This window comes from Desmodus rotundus, chromosome 13 (assembly GCF_022682495.2).
Source record: "Desmodus rotundus isolate HL8 chromosome 13, HLdesRot8A.1, whole genome shotgun sequence".
Classification (NCBI taxonomy): Eukaryota; Metazoa; Chordata; class Mammalia; order Chiroptera; family Phyllostomidae; genus Desmodus; species Desmodus rotundus.
Window position 1 is genome coordinate 86,920,215 of NC_071399.1, and position 24,421 is coordinate 86,944,635.

The 24,421-nt window shown below is 41.2% G+C and overlaps 1 protein-coding gene across 1 annotated transcript in view; it reads right to left on the bottom strand.

Moving 5' to 3' along the window:
- UGGT2 (UDP-glucose glycoprotein glucosyltransferase 2) overlaps positions 1-24,421 on the bottom strand; it is a 115,240-nt gene that overhangs the window by 5,154 nt on the left and 85,665 nt on the right. Inside the window, exons 28-37 of the mRNA XM_024566995.4 lie at positions 21,310-21,468; positions 20,870-20,955; positions 17,081-17,165; positions 15,266-15,348; positions 13,135-13,233; positions 11,715-11,799; positions 7,444-7,626; positions 5,901-6,061; positions 5,195-5,309; positions 1,267-1,383 (exon numbers count right to left, since the gene is read on the bottom strand). Of these exons, the coding sequence (XP_024422763.2) occupies positions 1,267-1,383; positions 5,195-5,309; positions 5,901-6,061; positions 7,444-7,626; positions 11,715-11,799; positions 13,135-13,233; positions 15,266-15,348; positions 17,081-17,165; positions 20,870-20,955; positions 21,310-21,468 (1,173 nt within the window). The remainder of the gene's footprint in view (positions 1-1,266; positions 1,384-5,194; positions 5,310-5,900; positions 6,062-7,443; positions 7,627-11,714; positions 11,800-13,134; positions 13,234-15,265; positions 15,349-17,080; positions 17,166-20,869; positions 20,956-21,309; positions 21,469-24,421) is intronic.

Genomic DNA, 24,421 nt, shown 5'->3' on the forward strand with positions numbered 1-24,421 from the left:
TAACGAAATCTTATTTGTTTCTGCTACATTCTATCATCCACAATTGCATTCTAACATGTTGGCATGCTACTTTTTTCCTATATATTTCTATACATAGCTGGATAAACATCTCTATATTTTATTGTTCTGTCCTATTTTGTTCAGAACTGTATGAATTCTAATATTCAGATAGTTTATTCTTCAGTGAAGGTCTTGCACACAATTATTTTTATACTGAAGTTAGTACATAAACCAATATGGTCAAAAAAGGAACGATATTACCTTGTAACTGTTAAAGACAGTATAGTATTCGAATATGAGTTCTAGACAGTAAATAAATTAGTTTGAAATATTTCATGTCTAGGAGAGTTAAACTGTGTAGCACAGTTAAATATCTTAAACTGAAAATGTAAGAAAAATATTCTCAAAAATAAGAAGGAAGTAGACATGTGCAGAATAATTTGAGTAGAGACAATTACTTTGGTCGTCTTTATCTGGGAAAACTTTCGGCAGGAGCATTAAACTGCTGATACGCGAGGACGGTAGCTAACTCAAACATTTCAGCCGGCTCCCGGCCTTTCTTCCAGAACCCCTGTGCGGAAAAGAGCTCCCCCAGCAGCCTGAGCCTGCTGTCCTGCTGTCCTGAGAGGCCTGCTCATAGGGTGGGCCCTCAGGGACATCAGGAACTCGAACATCAGGAGTGGTCCCGCCAGCCCCTCACTGTGTCTAATCTGTGCAAGCTATACAAGTCTCGCCGAGCGCCTGCCTCCTTCTGGATGCTGGGAGGTGTGGAATGTGCCTGGCAGACGGGGTGTTAGGTGAGTAGCCCCCAGTAACAATCCTGGGCACCAGGTTTCCCACAGCTTCCCCGGCAGACGACACCTCATGTGCGTTGTGAGAGTTTTCCTAGCTGAAGGAGGCCAGCCTTTCCTGCGTGACTTCACAGCGGGAGTTCCTGGAGGCCCACACCTGGTTGCCTCTGGTTTCACCCCAGGTACCCTTCCCCTTGCTGCCTCTGCATTGTACCCTTTCACTGGAATAAATCACGGCCACGAGTGTGACTGTATTCTCAGTGCTGGGGGTCCTTCTCGGCGGCTCACCAAAGCTGGGGACGTGGGGACCCCTGGACACAGCCCTATACTTGCCACCCTCAGTAAACACAACGGTGAATGAGAGGCGGAGCAGCAGGGCACCTGCGCGCACCGTTCCCCCCGTGAAACGTGGAAGGTTTCCACCGCCCATTTCCGCACCTGCTTGTCCACTGCGGACACCACCGCAGACACTCACCAGGTCAATGGTCTTGGCCCTTTGTTTGGACTCGTCATCGCACCAGGTCTCGCACCACAGCCAGTCTTGAGGCAGAGACTTAATGGCAACTTGGTAAATCATATTATTGGGAAGATCCTACAGAAAAAAAATGATTGAAACAAAGAGGTAGAGATTAGAGTCAGAGCAAAAGAATTTGAAGATGTCATTATAAACAGACCCTACAAAACATGTAAACCCGATACATCTATATTGAAGCTTTAAATAGTTAACTTTTAATTTTTTAATTTATTGTATTTTTTCCATTACCATTTAGTCCCCTTATAACCCCATTCCCACAATCACCACACTGTTGTCTGTGTCCATGAGTCCTTTTTCCTTTTTTGCTCCATCCCTCCACCTCTAACCTCCCTCCACCCCCTCAGCTGTCATCCTACTCTCTATCTATAAGACTCTATTTTCCTTGTTAGTTCAGTTTGTTCATTAGATTCCACATATGAGTGAGATCATATGGTACTTGTCTTTCTCTGACTGGCTTATTTCACTTAGCATAATGTTCTCCAGGTCCATCCATACTGGCACAAAGGGTAAATGTTTTCTTTTTTATGGCTGAGTAGTATTCTACTGTGTAAATGTCCCACAGTTGTTTTACCCACTCATCTATGGATGGACACTTGGGCTGCTCCCATATCTTGGTGATAGTAAATAACGCTGCAATGAACACAGGGGTGCTTGTGTTCTCTCGAATTAGTGTTTTGAGTTTCATATATACTCCCAAAAGTGGAATTGCTGGGCCAAAAGGCAGATCCATTTCTGATTTGGTTGAAGGGTCTCCATACTGCTCTCCACAGCAGCTGCACCAGTCTGCATCGTCACCAACAGCGCCGAGAGTTCCCTTTTCTCCACAGCCTCGCCAGCACCTGCTGTTTGTTGATTTGGTTACGATGGCCATTCTGACCGGTGTGAGATGAAATCTCATTGTGGTTTTAATTTGCATTTCTCTGATACTTAGTGACCTTGAACATCTTTTCACACGTCTATCGGCCATCTGTATGTCCTCTTTGGAGAAGTGTCTATTCGGGTCCTTTGTCTATTTTTTAATTGAGCTTTTTTTTTTTTTTTTTTTTTGGTGTTGTGTTTTGTAAAATACTTACCTTGACCCAGTCATCTTGTGTCACAAATGAATCCATTCACTGGAACTAAGTCCACACCACCCTGGACTTGACCCCTGCCATCAGGGCTGAAGGAGGGGGCCTAGAAAACCACAACTTTCCATTCCCCAGACGACCTCCACCTGCCTGGAAACCCAGGGTTCTCTGCTCACACTGCCTGCGTCCATCACCACCTCCCTCTCCAGACACAGGGGCGACCTTCATTTCCCTGTTGGAAAACCCTGTGCCGTGAACATCTGCACACTGCTGCGCGCTCAGGGCTTTCTAAGCAAAGACGATGGCATCTGAGTTAAAGGGTGTTTAAATGGCAAATGAGCCCAGTAAGTTAAAGACAGTGACCTCTGCAGAGATTCAGAGATGCCTTTTTCAGAGACTGCTGCTCACAGGCCAGGGGGTGTAAAGCCCTCCCCTTGCCCTCCCCAGAGGATGGTGGTTTACATTCCAGAGCATAGGGCAGGCTTCCTCCCGCACCCACAGGGAACAAAGGGTGCCTGTGTTAGCCGTCCCACCCAAGCTCCAAGATTCATAATTTTAAGGTTCTTCTCTCAACACTCCTATTAAAACATCAATACTGGAAGTAGTAGCTAATGCTGTAAGATAAGAAAAGGAAATAAAAAGTATACAAGTTGGAAAAGAAGCAATAAAACTGTTCATAGATGACAGGACTGTTTATGCAGAAAGTCCCAAGAATCAAAAAAAATACTCCTGGAACTAAATATTACGGCAAGGTTTTAGGGTACAAGGTTAATATATAGAAGTCAACTGCTACCAGCAACAAACAACTGGAGTTTGAAATTAAAAACATGACACCTTTACATTAGTAACAAACAAGCAAACAAACCTAGGTAAAAATCTAATAAAATATGCTCCTCTACAGGAAGAAAGAAAACTACACAATTGTTGCCCTGGCTGGTGTGGCTCGGTGGACTGAGCGCTGGCCTGCAAACTAAAGGGTCGCCAGTTTGATTCCCAGGCAGGGAACCTGCCTGGGTTGGGGCCAGGTCCCCAGTAGGGGGCATGTGAGAGGCAACCACACATCAATGTTTCTCTTTATCTCTTTTTCCCTCCCTTCCACTATCTCTGAGAATAAATGAATATCTTTTAAAAATAAAATAAAACTACAAAATTGTAATGAATGAAATCTGGGAAGATCTAAATAAATAGAGAGGTAGTCCATGTTCTTGAATGGGAAGACTCAACATTGATAACGTGTCTTCCTAACTTCATCTATAGATTCAGTGCAATCGCAATAGAAGTCCCAGCAAATTATTTCGTGGATATTGACCAAATGATTTTTAACCTTATATAGAAAGGCAAAAAAAAAAAAAATCCAGAATAGCCAACACAATTTTGAAGAACAACAAAGTCAGATGACACACAACTTACACTACTGAATTTACAATCTTATTATAAAAATTGATAGTAATTAAGAAAATGTGGTATTGGCAAAAGAATAGACAAAGAGACCAATGAAATAGAATGAGAGCCCATAAATATGGGAATTCTTTGTACTTACTGCTTATTTTTTCTCTTTAAACCTAACACTGCTGTAAAAAATGAAAGTCTACTATATAATAATAAAGAAGCTTCACTGTCCCTTCTTCCAAAGCTCTTTTCCTTGGACCCCATTTCTCAAACACCTGGTGTGCCCTCTTACCTCAGCCGCCTTCTCCCATGGCTGTGTCCTAGTCGAGTCCTCTGAGATTTCAGACTCATGACCCCACTCGGACCACCTCCTGATTTTCGGCTCAGTCCACCGAGTACTCTGATAGCAATATCCTTTGACCACGGTTCAAACCTCCAACCAACTGATCCTGCCGCTATTTCACTGTCCCTCACCCCTTCACGTCGGTGCCCCTCCTCACATAGCCAATTTCCATGGTTAATCATTGCAGTCAACCTCTCCAATGTCCTCTCGGCTGTCTTACCCTCGTCTCACTGACCTGTACTCACCTGGCGAAATTACAGTCCTGGCCGAATTGAAGCCTCTGCACTCACCCACGCAACTAAACATGTCTTGCAGAACGTGGACACACACACACACACACACACCACGCTAACGGCTTTCATTTTAACCTCAGGAGCACAACTCCCAAGGGGGACCTTCACACCGTGGAACGACGACACACGTGTCTACTCACGCACAAGTCTTTTGTAGATGTGTGTTTTTATTTCTCTTGGGTAAACACCTCGAAGTGGAAAGACTGGTCACATATAGGTGTAAATATAAATTTGTAAGAAATCACCAAACTATTTGCTAAAATGGCCGTGCCACGTTACATTCTCACCAGCAATGTATGTGACTTCCAGCCATGGCACGTCCTCGTTGGCACTCGGCGCAATCTCGTTCACGGCTACCATTCTAATGGGGGCGTAGAATTATTCCCCGGTTTTACTCAGTGGGACGTGAAGAAAAAAGTACCCATTAGGTGAGACAGATGCCAGGCGGTAGCCGGATGGGGCACAGGAGGGCCAGTCGTCGTAAAGCTCAGAGACACGTTTAAGCGACAGTGGAGGTGGGTAAGAAAAGGACAGGGCACACGAGGTGGGGCAGAGAGTGCGGAGGGGAGGCTTCAGGTGGAAGAGTGAAGACAAAGGACTATTATTTTTTAAAATGTTGAGCTTGCAGTTGAAAAATTATATCTAAGTCTAGATATCCGAGAGAGGACTCCATAAAGAGCGGAGGTTGAAACTATAAAAATGTGCAGCTCGCCGGCAGAGGTCGGGCGCAGTGTCCACCTGTAGACTGGCGACCTGTCCGTGACCGGTTCACTCACCTGGTCTAGGTTTGAAAGACTGTCTGGGTCCTGACTGAGGGCCTGGTACTGGCCCCGCAGCCTGTCCCCTGCCGCGATCCGTCGGAACCTCTGCAGATCCACTACGTACAAGGCGCTGCAAAAAGGGAGCATTCCTTGGTGGGCTGTTATTCATAGCGCTCCCCTTCCCCCAGCCTTTGTTTAGAGACCCCTGCAGCTGATAACAACGGAGCCTTTCATGAATTCGCTCCCAGTATCTAACCCCTTTCCAAGGGGTTTAAAGTTTGTTAATCCTGTTGGGACCCATGTCTTTTTAGAGTCCCCTCAAATCTTTCCAAGATCTCACGAAACCCATGGCCCTACAAAACAGCAACAGATTTGGACAGCATCTTCATCGTGTCACCTCACAACCAAATTTAATCTGCTGTGGTAGCTAGGAGCACGCCACTTGAGCCGCATCGCTTGGGTTTAGCTCGATTTGGTTACGTAAGCCCAGGGAGGGCCGTGTGCCTCCGTTTCCACATCCACAAACGGGTAACAGCAGTATCTCAAAAGGTCATCACAGCGGTCTGATGAGTTAGTGCAGGTCAGATCTCACCGGAGCCACTGGCAAGCGCGGGCACAATGTGACTGGCTGCCATGATTGTACAATCTCTAAGAGAACGGAGTATTACAGTGATTCGTAAGTTACTTATTTACTAAAAGGCAGGAGTACACATTTTCTTACCTGATATGGTATTTCCTTCTTAAGAGATGGGATGCCCAATATCCTTTTTTCCAGAAACGATACCCATCCATGTCAGCGCGGCTGTCACAGAATGGGGTATACCCGTAAGGAGCGCCGTCCAGGTCAAAATCGCGAAGTTCCCTCAGGTCATGCCTCACAACCTGCATAATTAAAGTGGTGCTTTTCTGATGAGGACCACAAAACAATACAAGCCCCTTCTACGTGACCCTCAAACCCCGGCCCTACTGCAGAAACACAGAGCACGCGCCGCCCTCACGGGTCTCCAGGCCACGTGAGTCTCCGTTTCTTTCTCTCGTTCTCACAGATGAAAAGCCTGACATTTGTATACCTAGTCTACATGACGGCTGTCTCACTCATTAGTAAGAATAACTTACTACATCATTTTCATCAACGTATTGATATTTTAAACAAAACGTATTTTGGGAAGGAACTAAACATTAGACAAGGGCACAGCTCTAAGTTTCTTTGGGTGTGGATTAATAACTCAATCATTTTTATGACAAATCTCTATTATTATATATTGGCAAATATTAATTTGCATCAAAAAGAAAAATCTCCTGATTATCTTCAATGGCTTTAATGCAATAGTGTCTTTAAGTTTCGTTTTTTAGCAGACGCCAGCCTGCTGGGAAAATACCACCATACACACTGCGGGCAGGTGGGGAATAACCCTTGTCAGACAGCGTGCGCGGGGATGCTTAGTTCACCACCCGCGGCGCCTGCTTTCTTAGTTTTTACCTGTAATGACTCACATTTATCAAAAACAGCGTCTACAATGTAAGTAAAATCTAATACTGAATTTGAAAATATACTTTCATCCTAAATAGAAATACTAATCATCCATTTAATTTATATAACATTGATGTTTACATAATACTTGTTTTTTTAGAATTTTAAAACAGAGCAGTTAATGAAAACATTTTTTGCCATTAATGATCACAGAGGTATGCAAGGAGTAACGGGGAAAAATCATCACAATTTCTAAATATACAAATTTTGAAAGCTGAGCACCATAATCGTTTTTGGGCCAAATCGGGGATGCTTTTTTCCCATCAGTGACAGAATAACGAGGGTTTGGTTTCTGAGTAAACACCAGAGAATGCTGCTGACGGGGGAAGAATGAGAAGAAGGGAGGGTGTAACTGCTAACTCTTCCAGCAGGAATAGCTCATTTGATGCAAATATTAGCTCATATTCACAGGAAATCATATAACATATATTATGATTAACGTAAGTATTTTTTATTTTTAATTACCAAAATTTAAAAAAACCCTCCTACTTCAGATAGAAAACCACCATGCCCTAAATAACAAATGGTACTTCCTGTAAAGCCTTTGATTTTCCTGGAATTCTGACAGTTTTTTAAAAATGATGCTTTGCTTTCAGATCACAATCCTGTCTCACATGTTTATGTAGCGGGGCAAAAAGATGACGATAAAGACCAGCAACATAAATTGAGTCCCTATACTCCGAAGTGTAAAAAAAGTTTAAGTGCTAATAAAAACAAAAGTTAACCTTATTACCTGGTCGGCATCAACAAAAATGATTTTGTCCACTGCCAGAGGGAAAAGGACATCGAGGAAAAGAATTTTGTAACCCCAAATAACCCGTTGCTTCTCCGTCTGCCGATGGAGCCAGCGGGGCCACTTATACTGGACCAGCTCGTATTGGAATCCGTACTCCTGAGCCATGTGAGGAATCACCTCCTAAAAACACACATACACAAATTAAAGAATAAATTCAAGGAAGAAAAAGCAGTTTTTGTTTTAGAGAAAAACACTGTCATATTAAAAGGTAGAGTTTACTATAAAATTGTTACAAATTGGTAGATGTCTAAATACTGCTTCTACAAGCTATGTGTATTAATGAGAAACATGAAAATGCTGGCAAATATAAAGAGACAAGCACACACTAAACTGTATAATTAAATGACATTAAAAATAGGCATATTATCTTAGTTAGCAAGCTCATTAACTAAGCTAAACGTCCCTGTGTTCTCCCAGCTGACGACAGACTTGAGGACACCTGACTACACACAGCAGGATTACGCCTCTGGACCTCGCAACGGCTGTGCGTCACACAGCTTCTGTACGCAGAGGGGCAAAAGGAGGTTTGCAGTGGCTCATACGGAAAACAGTGGAATAATTAACCACTAACACAAGAATAACCGTGTATAGGGTCCTCACAACTGTGAACCTACGTTCGCCCCACCCTGTAAACACCAACAGGTCTGTTCAGAGACAGAGGATGTTCAAACAACATTAAATGAGTTGTAATCGATAAGTTAGATTCTCTACATGAGTTTCATGTTTGAGATTCATGCCTAGTTAATGTAATGATTAGAAATACGAGGTAGTTACTGTGGTGTGAATATCATGTATTTGACTCGGTGCCTCACAGGCTTAGGGTATCTCACTCTATTTAAACCGGAGCAGCTGATGCAACACAGTGCCGGTTACGTTTGGCTTCAGCGCCCACGAACGGAGAGGGAGGATGCTAACGGAGCGGGGAAGGATGGGTTAGCAAGCCCTAAACTTTGCACGCATCTCCTGGGTTCTCATCTGGAGCCAGTATCTGACGACACGCTCGGTTCCGTTTTCTCCCTGCTTTTGTAAGAACAATGTAGATTTAAACTGCGCTCCTTACGGTAAGCACCAGTGAGCTAAACTGTGAAATTATGGCTAGGCCAGCTTCTAGGAATCATTCCTTTGGTTTCAAAATTTAGAGAAACATCAGAAGAAATTAAAAAACCTATTTTTATTCAGCAAATATATATTTAAAAATATTCACTGAACGTGCATCATATGCCAGGCACTGTTCTAGGCTGCCGGGATACCGTAGTGAACAAAACCGATACAAGTAACAGCCCTCACAGACTTTCATTTTAGAGCTAGCTATAGGTAGAAAATAAATGAAGTCAGTAATGTATCTATAGACAACAGTGTTATGGAAAAAAATAAAAAGAAAAAGGAAATAGTGACAGATCAAAAGGGACTAGAATTTTACGTTGTGTGGCCAGGAAAGGATTATTCCTTAAGTAGACACAATTTAGCAGAGGCTTAAAGGAAAGGAAGAAACTTTTTTTTAATTAAACGGAAAGGACCTAGGGCATCAGTAATTTGTTTCTGTATCTGGCTGCTGGACACAGATATATGGATGCAGGTGTTTTAAGGTTGTGAAGATTCATCGAAGCTGCATACTCAGGATTTGTACACATTATAATTCACTGAAAAGTTGTAAAAGATAAAAATTTTGAGGGAAAGCCATAACATTACAACAAGAAGGAAATATTAATTCAGACGCAATAACTTTTGACTGCGTAGTGAAACAAGACTCACCCAGACATAGCACGGGATTTCCAGCATCACTCCCACTACGAGACTCTAGATAGTGTTACCTCAGTTTATGCGGCGCTAGGGCCCCACTTGCCCACTAGAGTTCGGGAAAAGCTGGTACAGCTGCTTGGTTATGTTTACGGCTCTTTTGCAGGAGGCGGCATGCCTGGAAGTGGTGGGGGCAGAGGGGTGGCTCCGTAAGGGTTAAGGACCTGGGCTTGGAGGCAGGAATGCTTGAGATCAGATCTCAGCTATGCTCCTGGTTAACTGTTCAATCTTGGGTCTGGGCCATAAAGGACAAATCTTTCTTAAAAAAAAAAACTTGGTCCTTTTGCCCCTGGCTCCTGGGAGGTAACTTCTACCCTTGGAATGTTCTGCTTAGTAAGAATGCCTTAATTTCAGTGTCTCTGGTTATATTTTGCTTGCTTTTTTTCTTTTGTTGATTATGTTCCAGTTAAAGGTGAGATCATATGGTATTTGTCCCTCACCGCCTGGCTTATTTCACTTAGCATAATGCTCTCCCAGAGACATTGAAATTAAGAACAATGTAACAATAGCCAGAGGGGAGTGGGGAGGGGATAGTGGGGAGAGGGGTCTACAGGAGCTACTATAAAGGACACAAGGACAAAATCAAAGGGGATGGTAGAGGCGGGGGAGGGAGGTGGGATTGGCTGGGGTGGGGTGGAGGGATGGGGAGAAAATACAGACAATTGTAACTGAATAAAAATTTTTTTAAAATTAAAAAAATAATAATTAAAAAAAAATAAAATAAGAATGTCTTTATTTTCTTGGGCACCTTAGTCCATGACAAACCATCTGTCCAAAGATGTGACTTTCAGTGGGGACCTCAGGCCACCAGGAATCAGCTCAACCTCTAGGGGAGCCAGAGGCTGAGGTCAGCCCCAGTGCCCACTGGGTGGGACTCCATGGTCAACCCCAACAAAAACTCTGGAAACCAAAGTCTGAGTGAGCTTCTAGTGGCAATTCTCCACAGGTATTCAAGCACATTTTTGCTGGGACAAATCAGCTCTGTCCACCTGACTCCACGGGGAGACGACAACCGGAAGCTCTGGGTCTGGCCTCCCGTGGACCTTGTCCTATGTGGCTCTTTGCTTCGCTGACTTTACTCTGGCTCCTTTTGCCGTAGTAAACGGAACCTGTGACTATAATTGCTTTTCTGGGTTCTGTGGGTCCCATTGGAGACTTACAGGACAGAGGGTGCTCTTGGACACCTCCTGACTGTGTAGGCCAGTTGTGTAACTGCTGGGAGTTTCTTCATAACGGGACGTTATGAACACAACTGAATACTGAAGGTAGCTAGCACCGTGCCTGGCAGTGTTAAGGAATAAAAACATGGTTGGCTATTTTTATTTGTTTTTACCACTGGTTTTGGTGTAGAAAAAGAGGACTTATTTGAACTGTTGTTAAATGAGACCCTAACTTTCATGGAATCTGATTACTTTTCAGTGAGAATAGGAAGAACTTTGCAGCAGAATTGTGGGGGTGAGTAAAGTGTAACAGATGTTGGCCATCTGAAAACTCCTAAATAAAGTGTCTCAGACTTCTGAGTACCGTGCCCAAGCTATCACAGCAAAGAGCTGCTTCACCCTCATAGTGGCAGTTTTCTACAGTACAGTGTTCATATTTTCTTGATGCTGTTCCTACCCATCTTTGTAAAAAGAATCTAATTATTTTATTTTTATTTTTTTAAAAGATTTTATTTATTTTTAGAGAGAGGGGAAGGGAGGGAGAAAGAGAGGGAGAGAAACATCAATGTGTGGTTGCCTCTCACACACCCTCTACTGGGGACCTGGCCCGCAACCCAGGCAGGTGCCCTGAATGGGAATCGACCCTTTGGTTCACAGGCTGACACTCAATCCACTGAGTCACACCAGCCAGGGCAGAATCTAATTCTTTTTACTGACAACCTGTACATAGTTTCCATTGCCAAATTTTATTTAATTATTCACTATCATGAAAAACCACTCATCTTTCTAATTTTGAGTTTACTTAAAAATAAGCTATCTCCTGCTGTCCTTTTAAATACTTCCTTAAATAAAAATTGCATAGAAATTTTGTTAAGCTAGATTTAAAAATTGATTAAATATAGTAATTTGCTCTGGGGGTGTGACTCGGTTGGTTGGAGCGTCGTCCTGTAAACGAAAGGTTGCAGGCTTGATTCCCAGTCAGGGCATACGCCTAGGTTGTGGGGTTGGTCCCCTGGTCCAGGTGTATATGAGAGGCGACCGACAAATGTTTCTCTCCCTTTCTGTTTCCCTCTCTCTAAAATCAACAAGCATATACTCGGGTGAGGGTTAAAAAAGAAAATTAGGAACAACAGTAATGTGAGCAAACATACTTTTCGGCCCATTCTGAAAAGTTACATGAACTTAAAACGATATAAAGAGTTTAGTACTCAAACATCAACCATTCTCTAATACAAAGATGGATGCACTTACTTTAAATGTCGGCGAGAGGTAGTTTTTTAGGAACCAGAACTTCACCGGTGTTTGGGTGTTACGTAAGACAGAAAGCATCATGATTCTGCGTAAGAGAACATTAAACCTTCCAGGTTAACAGTGATGGTTCACCCTACTTTCTGTAAGGCTTTTAAACATGTAGAGGTATTATTAGAAGTTGTGCATGATGTGTAATGAAGAAATAGACCTTCGAATATTATGGCTGCTCATCAAGTACATGATGTATAAGAATTTACATTTATGGGGGGGCTCCTGACCTGTGATGATTCGACTTAGGAATTTTCAACATTATGAAGTGCCAAAGCGTTCAGTAGAAACTGCACTCCGGATTTTGAATTCTGATCTTCCCTTGGGCTAGTGACACGTGGTTTGATACTCTCCAGGAAGCTGGGCAGTGGCACATGACTTTGTCTAACTGCACGTAGGCCGATGTGGGCATTCTGAGCATGTGTGAGGTAGGCTAGCCTAAGCTATGACATTCCGTACGTTACTAAACCCAGTTCTGAATTACGATATATTCCACTTACGGTGGGTTCACTGAGGTGCAACCCCATCACAGGAGGAGAAGCACCTGTGTACGTGCACTACTGTACTTGATGTAGACTAAACTGGTCACTTCTGCTTATTCCAGCTGGCAAAGAAAGCAGCTCATCTGAAGTAGTCTTGATGAGCTGAACCACAGTCTGATACGGGCTCTTCTGTCGGGTCAGCAGTGCAGGTGTGGAACACCGGAAGGACCGAATGACCTGCCTACACTGACCCCGTCACTGGATGGGGCACTTGCTTTGCTATTCGAGACTTGTGACTGGAGAAGGTACAGACACATCTGAAGCTCCATCTTAAATTTAAACACATGCTCCAACATTTCTGAGCCATTCTCTGTAATCCTTCTGTGTAACGGGCTGTTAAAAAGAACCAGCCTTTTGTAAATGTGCTTTCTACCTCTTACCGCCACACCTTTGTTTGCTTAAAATAAAACAAGGCATTTCTTCACTGGAAAAGGGAAATTTACAATATATACTTTTTATCAATGTTGTTACAAAATATGCCCATTTTGTAGTCTAAAATAACATGAGTATTCCAAATCAATCAAACCCATGAAATCTCACTATATTTAAAAAATATACCTCCCTCATAATTTTAGGTTTAAAAAAAGCAAGGTGTAGAACAATATGTACATTGTTACTATTTGGGTAAAAAAAAGTTAAAAACATATTTGCTTGTCTACAAGTATCTTGGGCAAGATATGAATATTTATATAATATTGGTTTCCTATGGAAAAGGGAAGTGGGAGATTTGTTTCACTGTACATAATTTTATTCTTTTAAACTTTAAAAATTCTTTTTCAACCCAGTAAATGTATTTACTTTTAAAAACATTAGATAAAAAATATACCTACCTTAAAAAGCGTTCATATAAATGGCCAGAAGCAACTGAGAAAATATTCAGAATGTCTGTTTCTTTTTTGTCTTTTTCTTTATGCAAACTTCTTGTGAAACTTGGAATAAAAAAGTAGAAATTGACAGTTTCTAAATATACACCTGCAAACTTTATATACTTATACACTAATTTGATAAGCAATAAAAATAGGAATATCTTTCAAAGTAAAGTTTTTACATTAAAACACGTTCTAAAAATGATGACTTACTAATACTAAAACGTGACACTATAACTAAGTTTTTATTATTTTTAAACATTTAAAACACAGAATGCAATTATATTGTCTCTAGGTTAATGAAGTAACATCTTTGAATCGTTTTGTGTTACAAACGTTGTTTGAGAACAGAGTGAGTGACAGCATGCCACGGCCACACACAACGTGTTGAGATTTTCCGCAGGCCAGTAGTGGGGGAAGGAAATGAACAGACAAGTGTGTAACCACCCCCCGGAGGGCGTCTTCCTATGTGGTAACGGGTAGCCCCTTGAGGGCTGGCGACACGTCTCCCCCAGGATAATCCATCATACAAGGGGCCTACAATGTGGAGCTCCTCTGGCCAGCGACAGTCACCGCTCATAGCACACTACAAGGGTCTCTGTGCCGTGGGCACCTCCAGGAGGACCACTCGGGCACCTGGGAGCCACACCCATTCACTGGCTGCTTCTGCGCCCAGCTGTCCTCTTCACCACTGTTTGGACCCAGACCCACTTTTTATGTGCCCCACCTCACACACAGAAGTGACTGAATGTCTTATGTAAGGTATTCATTATGTATAATTTCTTTTTCTACCCATTTAAAATGTTTATTCAATTAAAAGTCTCATTTTTATAAGCACAGATATTTAAAATGACCACAATTTGTAAAATTTGGAAAACTAAACAGTTTATAATTTTCACAGAATATATTCTGCCACATAGAAATTGTTGCAACAGAAGCATTTTTCAGATCTTTTCTTATAGTAATTCATCTCATTCCCAAACGAGCGGGCTTGGGCCCTTCTCTATCGGTAGCTACCTTCTGTGCATACACACTGTTACAATGCCATGGTTCTTCTCATCAGTTGAGGAGTCTAATGGAAAAAGAAGCCTAAACTGGACAGAACCAAAAACGATGGGAGTGCTTTTGATCGTGTAACAAAATCTGCTTAGGCTGTTGAGTCTATTTGGCCTAAAGTTTCTTCTTCTTAGCCTTGACCATGTAATGAATGATTCTCCAGCACAATCAAATTAGGTTCAGATCTCTAACAAGGACTTTCAAAATTCTCTACAACATGGATCTACAGCAGCTTTTGCTGGCTCAACGTCCTTCACACTTGAGTAACAATAAGCTGCTGGTATTGCGAGGGGAAGGCTTCCCTCCTCCGCCCTCATTCTAGGAGGTTTAGGTGGGACAGGCCTTCTCACTGATTCTAGAGACAGGCATGTGACCCAAGTGCGGTCGGTCAATCTCAGTGGTCAGTTCAGTTTGGGACACGTGGCTACAGCTGGACCAACGAGTCGGCCTTGGAGCTTTTACTGGTACTGTTGGGAACGGGGTGATCTCTCTCCCCTGGAGAAGGCAAACCTTCCCTGTAAAAGCCCATCTGAGAGTGAAGGGGGCACAGATAACAGAACTAAGAGATGAAGAGAGTTTCCATACCGCCTCACCTGAATGTCAGAAGCCAGCTCTATTCCTGGACTCTACAGATATCTGAGTCCACAGATTACTTTTTTGATTAGCTAAAAACACAGGTCCCAATCTAACATACAGATTCCCTGCTATCCTCGCTGTACCAGCTAACCCGGGCTACTTTCTCTTCCTCAAGTAACACACACAATCTTCATGTAACCAGATACCTGCACTGTATCTCCAGCTTTCAAAAACCTGTCTATTGCTCAGAAGGCATCTTCTCCAAGGAGTCTTTTCTGAGTTTCCTACAAACTGGATGGAGCCCCTTTCTCCCTTGATTTCCTACTAAAACTTACGTATCTATACTACCCTTTCTAGAAGAGAGGATCTGTATAGTCCTTAAATGTTTACCACCTGCACGGCTTCCACACTCTAGACTCCTGATGATCTTCAGTTATGCATTAGAACAGCCATTAGTGATTACCTTTCAATGGAGTCCCACATTCCTTTTTCTCCACCTTTATCAGTAAGGATATCTTCCTTAATTTTGTCTGCCTTTTTTTTCACCTAGGTAGCATGGTAAAGAAACATTTTAGAATGTTGAAGCTTTAAATATTATGTTGCACGGTTAGAAGGCGAATTATTACTGGGCAGGGTGACCCCTGCAAGTCTGAGACAGCGGCAGTAACTGAAGCCAGAGAGTAGCTTAGTACATTATTGACACTCCGGTTTCAACTATCAGTTCACACCTTGATTTTAGTTCCTTTGGTGGTTAGCTCCATAGTGCTAAATAATGTGCTTTATGTGTACTTACTGATCTATCAATTTTAAACAGTTTAGACATTATTCATTCCTCATAACAACGGATGAGCAGCTTACTTATATCGCTCTTCCTCTTCCTCTTTTTGTCTGGAAGTTTTGGTAGTAATACCTTTATCATTAGTTCTTCTACCAAGTACTTTTTTTTTTAAGTAATATTTAAATCTCTATTTTCAATTGTTCTATTCCAACAACTTCAACAGTTCCTCTTTCATACCCTTTTTGTAAGTATCCTAGTATCCCTATCTCTTCCCTCCACCTCCCAACTTACATAAGCTAAACACCTTTATCACTGTACAAACAGGTAACATTTTCATTTAGTCCAGAAAATAACATCTGTTCCACTTTGTATGTTTAACCTTCCTTTTGAAAGTCAGTAAATGTGCTTATTGCGACAATGTAATCTGCAGTTCTACAGAGTTACAATAACGTGACCACTGCGCCTCTCTAGGAGAATGGCTAGTTCCAGCGGGTTCTGCTTTATTATATTCCACCAGGAGGGAAGTACTTTTTCAGGAATTTTACTGTATTCATTTTTCCCAGTGATGAGCTAGCTGTATTTCTGCTTTACCTCATACCTACTATTTTCCAGTTTATTATTCATGTCAGGTGTCTAGAATTACTGTCTTTTTGAAGACATTTTTCTTGGAGCTCAACAACTAACTGCCTGTATATTTCTGGGCTTCTATCGCTTTCCCATGAATGCCACCGTCTCCTGAAATACTTGTCCTCTTTCTCAGTCTTCATCCTCACTGTGCTGGCAGGCACCTAACTTCAAGCAGAAAAGGCAAAAAATAATGTCCCTAAATCTTCACACTTCAGAAAACAACTTTACTTGGTTTTCAAATGTTGGCTTTACTTTGGTTTTCAAAAAAAAGTGAGAGTTCGAGTGCACCGGGTGGACAAACGTTCTTGGGGTGAGAGCGGCTTTCTTGGGACAAGAGCAGCTCTGTGCTTGCTCACTCCACTAAGGCTGTCACTCTCCCTTTTAGTGTTGTATTTCCCCATTTTCTTCATTATTTTACTACTGTCAGCTCCTCATTGCTCTCAAGATTTTTAAAATCTATTTTACTCAACAGTTTTACTAGTGTTAAGAAGGTGGGTTGGTCCAAAAGGACCAAACCTGCTGTCATGGAAAACACATTTCTCTCTCTCTCTCGAAAGAAACAATTTTCTTTTTAGGGTTCGTTTTTCAACCTGTATTCCCAATTTGTAATGTTATCTGGCTACAGATACAGTAGACAGAGTGGACAAAGCATAACTTAAAAAAATAATTGTTCTTTTTCTTCTTTCTTCAAGCTTTTTGCTTTCCCTTCATGAGCTTAATCCTCTTCTTTCTTTCACTGCCAGAGTTCCAACATGACATTTCGGGTAGAAAAATTATAAAATCAGTTGTAAAATAAAAATTAATCAATTAATTAAAAATGAGATAAATTTTAATATTAACAACAAGGCCTCCAGAGAGCTCTGCCTCACATACTTGTATTTCCAGTATTTTGCTTCTGAAGCTGTTCAACACAACGATGATGTCACCCAGGTCTGACTGAGAGTCAGTCCCTTCATGCCTGAAAGGAGAAAATGTGTAAATGTCCACACTCAGCTCATGAAAAGATATACAACATAAAAGAATAAATGTACTTTTCAATAAATGTAAGTATAATATCACTTGTGTATATATCATATTCAATATTTTATATTTCTATAGTCAATTAACATGTGCTATAACAGACTACAATTTTCAAGACTGTCCAATTTTAACAGTACGAATTAAAATTATACAAAAGTAACTCTGAATGCGATTGTCTGATCACTCAAAAACCTCAAATTATTGCTTGTCTTTTCTGTTGTATTCCCAGACTATCACAAAATTCAAGTATTTCATATCTCTGTGATATTTACAGTAATGAAAATATAAAACATTTTTAGACTTCAAGCTGTTTATAAATATCGTAATAACAGGAATTCTACACTGTCCAATAACTTTTCAATATCTACCAGCCATTTTCAAATACTCAAATTTGAAATCTACTGTTAAACTCATAAGACAGGAAATGTCTGTAATACCATCTACATCACGTGATGTTTCTATTTTGTATTACACATGATGTATTTCGTTGTCTAATTTTCAAAACTCAACAAATCAAATATGACAGCTTTGCTCAAAAGTTGTATTTTGAATACTATACTCACTATGTACTAAAAATGCTACTGTAAGAAACATTTACAATAAAATTGAATTTTATCAAAGAGGGAAAGCAATCAGATGTCAAGTTAGTAAATACTTTAAGTTCAGTCAGATTTATATTCTTGAACATTTTTTCCAAAACAAAACCCTGGAAATTTTGGCACTGTGTTGACTAACACATGCCTTTGACTCCCTCTTACTCCCAATTCCCCAGCTGAGGTGGCTAAACCAAAGGAGAAGGCACAGCCCTACCCAGAAATTACCACTAGAAAATAGGAAGCGTTCCAACTCATGTAGCAGAAATGCCAAATTTCTTAAAAACTTTCAAGAGCTTCCAGTCCCAAACTTTACTCAAGGGCACCCGCAACTTCAGCCCTGAGTCCACACGCACCGAGACCAGGGCAGGGCCAGGAAGCACAACACCACCGCTCAGCCCGGGTGGGGTCCGAGCCGCCTCTTGCCTCACCACCAAGTGGCAGCGGTGATAGTGATGGAGACTCTCACTCTGCCAAGCAGGGCAGAGATGTTTTGTTACTTATTACCATGGGGTAGTCACACATCCTGCCAATATGGCAACCTGGAGACATAAAGAGACATCAGCAAAAACAGGCTGTGGGTGTAATGTAAATGCCCGAGACTGAGGAGGTTGACAGAGAAGCCAGATGGGACAGAGATGCCAATGGGGATCAGCATCAAAGGAAGTGAGGTACAGCAATAAAGACCTGCAAAGAGCACAAAGCAGCACTCCGCAATGACCACGGCCAGGGCTGGAGAGTGCACAAAGCCACCTTACCAACGGGCCAGCTGAAGGGCCTGAAAGAATGGGAAGTGTCTGAAAGCTCTCCCACACCCTACAGAAAACACAGAGGAAGTCGCTGAATTCCAAAGGTACCAAAGTAAAACTGTGTACAAATAGTAACCTGACCTTCTGTTTTTTTGAAGGTTTCAAGTGAAAAGTCAAGCATAATAATTTAGCACACTGAAAGCCATACGTATATGTCTGAAGTACCTGACATTTTCTATAATTTAATTAGGAAAATCTAAGAAGCATCTAATTTTAATAGAACTGTGAAGATTTTTTCTAGGGGAGAATAATTTTGAGTATTTTTGTGTCTGAGGTTCCCAGCCGTCAGCACGGAGAAAGGGCAGATGGCCTGCGGTTGTCAGCAGTTTATCCTTTCTGTTGCTGGGTAGCAGTCCATTCTATGGACATACCACATTTCGATTATTCCCTCACTTGTGAACATCCGGGTCACTTCCAGTGTCTGGCAATTACAAATAAAGCTAGGAACATTAATGTGCAAGTCTTTGTATAAACATCTATTTTCTGTTCGGGGTGAGTGTCTGTGAGTGAAATGCCTGAATCTGTTAAGACGGGTGAAGAGTGAACTTAAACTTCCCAGGTCCTGCCCGACCGCCGTACTGCATTGCAGCACACCCGCGCTCCCGCCAGCAGGGGTGGCAGTTCCCGTGGCCTCACACCCTCGCTGACCCTTGGGAGGCCAGTCTTTCTGGTGTTAGCCATTCTGACGGATGAGTGGCGCTCGCTCTCACGGCAGGCCTAACGTGCACGTCCCAGTAACCAGTGATGCCGAGCATCTTCTTCACAGGCTGGTTTGCCATCCACGTGTGTCCTTCGGTGAAGGGTGGGCTCAACTCTTCTGTATATTTTTTTTATCAGGTTGTTTTCTTACTGTGCAGTTTTGATAGTTCTTTATATATTCTCTATATAAATTCTTTGTTGGATGTATGCTTTGCAAAGATTTTTCTCTAGTCTGTGGCTTGTTTTTATTTTCTTTTATAGTCATTACATATCCTTTTAGTGTAAATATTCACACCTTTTCCAACAGAAACGTTTATTTAATGAGGTGTTGTTTCAGATCCTGCCCAATGTGTCATGTATCAACTTTCTAAAATCTGAAAAATCTCTTTCTAAACTGCATATGTCCCTCAGAGACTGAGATGAGAGTTCTGCACCCCCTTCTTGTTCCGGGACTGTTTTGTCTGTGGTATGAGTCACTGTAGTGAGTTACTGTGATTCTTCAAACCTCTCTTGTGGTGCTCTCCCATTCCTCATGCCAACACTCACTCACCCCACCCCTACTCCCTATCACAGCATTAAGCACTGTAGGCTTTGTGTGCATAAATTAGTAAGCGTATTTGTTGAATGACACTGTGCTAGGCACAGCGTAAGGAAAAAAGGAAGAGAAGTGTAAAAACGTACAATAACCTCTACCCCCACATTAGCTTTGTTGGGCACAGTTCTTGTTATGGTAATAGTGCTCCACAAATACAGGTGGGCAGAGGGAGGTTTACAGTTGTTCGTGTGGAAAAAGACATGCAGGTTATAATGACTACAACAGCTTCATTAACCCCTGCATGCTCACACCTATAGATCTACTTTTGCCCAACCCTGTATTTGTTTAAATGAATGAAAAGCACAGACATTTTACTAAGGGATATAAAAAGTCTCTGTAGGGTTCAGCAAGCTATAGCTGGCAAGTGAAGTCAGGTTGGTAACCCAGTTTTGTATGGCCCTGAACTAAAAATGGTTTTCACGTTTTAAAGTGGTTGTTAAGAAAAAAAGAATATTGATAAAAATCATATGTGCCCTAAAACATGAAGTACTGCCTTCTGGCTCCTATGGAACAATCCCAGCTGTAATCCCTGCTGGATACTAAGCTCACTGATGAACAGGTGAGTTACTATGAATGAAAGCGATTCTTATCTATAAAAATGAAGGACTGAATATAATCCATGGATAATGGCTTTGCCATATAACACACATTGTATTGTCATTAAATTATAAATATATTAATTATGCCAATGCATCAAAGGGTGTACAGAAAACAATTAAGTAAAAGAGACAATAAAAAACAAGATATATACATCAGGCATATCTTTTGTATTTTTGGAATAAAACAAAAAATAATTTTGGAACAGATGCCCCATTTTATATGTAGTTTTTGTTTTATAGTGATTGTACTTGTTGTGAACATTTTAGTTGTTTTGATGATCTTGGTTATTTATCATACTAAATATTTATTTACACACAAAAATTTAAAAGTGGTTCATATAACTCACCCAACTATTTGATAAATATCTTCAGATTTTCCATGGCGTAACTTCAGTATCCAAACACCGGGGTTTGCTTTTAATTGAAAGTATCCCTTTTAGGATGAGAAAAACATGAGCATAGTTGTATGACTAAACACACATCCAGTTGTTTAAGCAGGATTATACATGAATCACCCAATGAAGTATTTACTAACTGTGGGATGAATGAATTCTACAAAGAATCCCAAGAAGAGGATTTTTCAGTAACCTGTAAGAGCACATTCTGAAAGTAAGATTCCCTTCATTTCTGTTTTATTAACTACCTCATTCAAGATTTCAACTTTGTTTTTCAGGACCTGTTCAGCAAGAGCAAGATAACATTTATTTTATCTTATTAGAAAAACTTAGAGAATTTCGGATTAAACGTCTACGTGGAAGGCCATCAGTTATGTATTTATCACACTCACGAGGTTGGCCATCACTATCGTGTCGATGGCGACGGGTTGTCTTTTGGTGCCGAGCGTGAACTGCAGACCCCGAGGAGGTTGCTCCGTCATCACGTCAAAGCAATGCCCTTCGAGTAGCAGATGTTCTAGCTCGTATTCTGCTAGAACCGTTTTCTCAATCTGTGGAGGACGCGTGCCATCAGTAACTCCTACAGTACAAATACTGTAATAACTAAACGAGATTATCTTAATCTTAGCCCATGGATTTGAGGGGGCTCCTTCAAGTCCTCCTTTTACCGACTGAAGAGCTGGATTAATTTCCTGCAGACCAAAGCTCACGACACACTTTTTTCCTTTCCCACGCCATCTACTCCACTCCAACCTCATGGCACGTGCACCAGTGTCTCAAGCAGAAACGACGTCACAAAGCTGTATGTAGCAGTCAAAGATCACTGCAGGACAGGTCCAGACGGGACACTCCTCAGAGACTGGGCTTCACTGCTGGGTCCGAGAGCTCCCTCTTGACACCCAGCAAGACAGCCAGCTTACCATCTACTGCCTTTCTCGTAATTTAAAAACATTAGCATGTAATTGTTTTGCACTCAAAATAACATATGCTCATTAAAGAAATCTAGCAAATATTAGAAAGTAGGAAAAACAGAAATCACCTGCAGACTAAATAGGCATCAACGCATCAATGCATTGATTTGTATTTCTTTTTTTCCATAAACTTTTTCCTAAGAAAGTGTAACCTGTTTTTTCATTAAATCTAGTTTTCTAGGAACATGACTGTCTCTATAAACATCTTTTAAGTGATGATCATTCCAAATACTTCCAGATTTTCCTTATTGTAAATGCTACAGTAAATATTTTAGGACTAAAGCTTTTTCTACACTTCAAGTGAAAAACAGATCCAAACATGACAATAAATCAAATGGCAACTAATTTTTACATAGTTTAGCAAATTTGTTCAGCAGATAAGACAGTGATAAATCTCATTTTATTTCACTACATGAGGTTTTCAATAGTACTGTTCAGTGCATTTAGGGTACAGAGTATTTGAAAATATTCTCTATCATATTTGTTTTCCTTTGACTATAATTATCTTAGAAAAACATTATAGTTCTTATGTACAACATTTCTTTCTTGAGACTAGCTCTTATAATTTTACTATTTCTAAGAAAGAAAATAAATGACTTCTTTGTTTCAAAAACTTTAGTCGGGTTCTAATTAGTGGTTGACTTATTACTATTCTAAGCAATGACCTTCATATGGTCTGTCAGGAAAAAATCTAACCATTGTTAATATAATGAGAACAGTTTGCATGACATGGATGTAACCTGGTGGCCAAGGAGAGTGGCCTGGAATGAGCATGTGTGAACAATGACGACTTCACTGTACTAGTCAGTGGGGGCGGTAGATGCCACTGAGTGAGCATGTATACTGTGTGGCCATCACATTCAAAATAACTGAGCAAGTAGAGCAATGAATCTGCATCAAATTTCGCGTTAAGCTTGAACATTCCTCCACAGAAATTATTTGGATGACTCAGAAGGCCATAGCCATGGGCAAACCCGGTGATTGGCAGCTTCATCAGAACAACGTGCCCACTCATGCATCACGTCTCATGCAGAGTTTTTCTGAGAAACATCAAATCACCCAGGTTATGCAGCACCCCCTACAGCCCAGATTTGGAGCTGCATGACTTCTGGCTTTTCCCAAAACTAAAATCACCTTTGAAAGGGAAGAGATTTCAGACTGTTGGTGAGATTCAGGAAAAAACGATGGGGCAGCTGATGGTGACTAGGAGAACTGTGTGAGGTCCCAAGGTGCCTACTTTAAAGGGGACTGAGGTGTCATTGTCTTGTGTACAATGTTGCTTGTATCTTCTACCTTCTTCAGTAAATGTCTCTATTTTTCATGTTACATGGCTGGATACCTTCTGGACAGACCTCATACTTCATTAATCTATGTCCAGTCCTTAGAGCACTTAGCCTGGTTGGAAAGATGTTCACGAGACAGTCTCAGAACATGAGAATATTAGAGAGATTGCCTACTTTAACTCATTTTACAGACAAGGAAACTGTACCCCAAAGTGATTATGAAGTAAAGCTTAACTGTTTTTCATGAATTGGGTGTCCAATCTGTGTCCCACAGGCCACATGCGGCCCAGAATGGCTATGAATGTGGCCCAACACAAAACTGTAAATTTACTTAAAACCTTTTTTTTGCTCATCAGTTTTCTTTGGTGTTTGTATATTTAATGGGTGGCCCAAGACAACTCTTCTCCTCCCAGTGTGGCCCAGGGACACCAAAAGGTTGGACACCCCTGACAGGGTAAAGTCCAAATGTATTCAATCAGTCTGTGACTAATAGTATCTTCGTTTTATAATATATCAGTATGAAGTTTTCTCTTGTCCATAACAAGACATCAATTCTGATGATTTACTCAAAACATAACACGAAAAATAGCCAATTTGTTTTTCAAAGAGGTTTTTCTGGTGAATATCTTGTGTTTCCTAATAATTTTATAAAGGTGATGCAAGTTAAATCAGTTCCTATTCTGACAAATTTGATAGCTAGGTATCCTTTTTGATGTTTACAACTCCTTTATATTTTTATTTAATATATAGGACTGACCAAAGTCCTGGTAAGAAAGAATTTTTCTAGGTCAAGCCTTTTTCAGGCACGTATGTTGGGATTTAGATGTAGCAAGGAGCACCTGTGTGACCGAGTGTGCGGGCAGTGACAAAACTCGTTAGCTCGTCTTTGCGATGGTGCACTTCTGTCCTTTACCTCCACCTCCTTCTCCCTACTCTAGCAAAGTCCCCCTAATTCGTGTTTAACACTCCTCCAGGGGAGCTGCAGGGAGCACACAGTGGAAGAGCCTCGGAGGCAATTACCTTTTACAGCTGCCAGAATATATAATTCTTTCTGTTTATTAATATAACCTATGGAGATAGAGGAAATTACTTCTGTATTTTAGTCTTCTGAAATAAAGCTACTGTTCACTTAAAGAGGTCCTATAAAGACATTGTTATATTTGCTATTCGCGATAAAAATATTTAATCTTCAGTAATTGTTCAATAGCAGCTGAATTTTTTTTTACCAGCCAATTCAATTTAAAATCCTT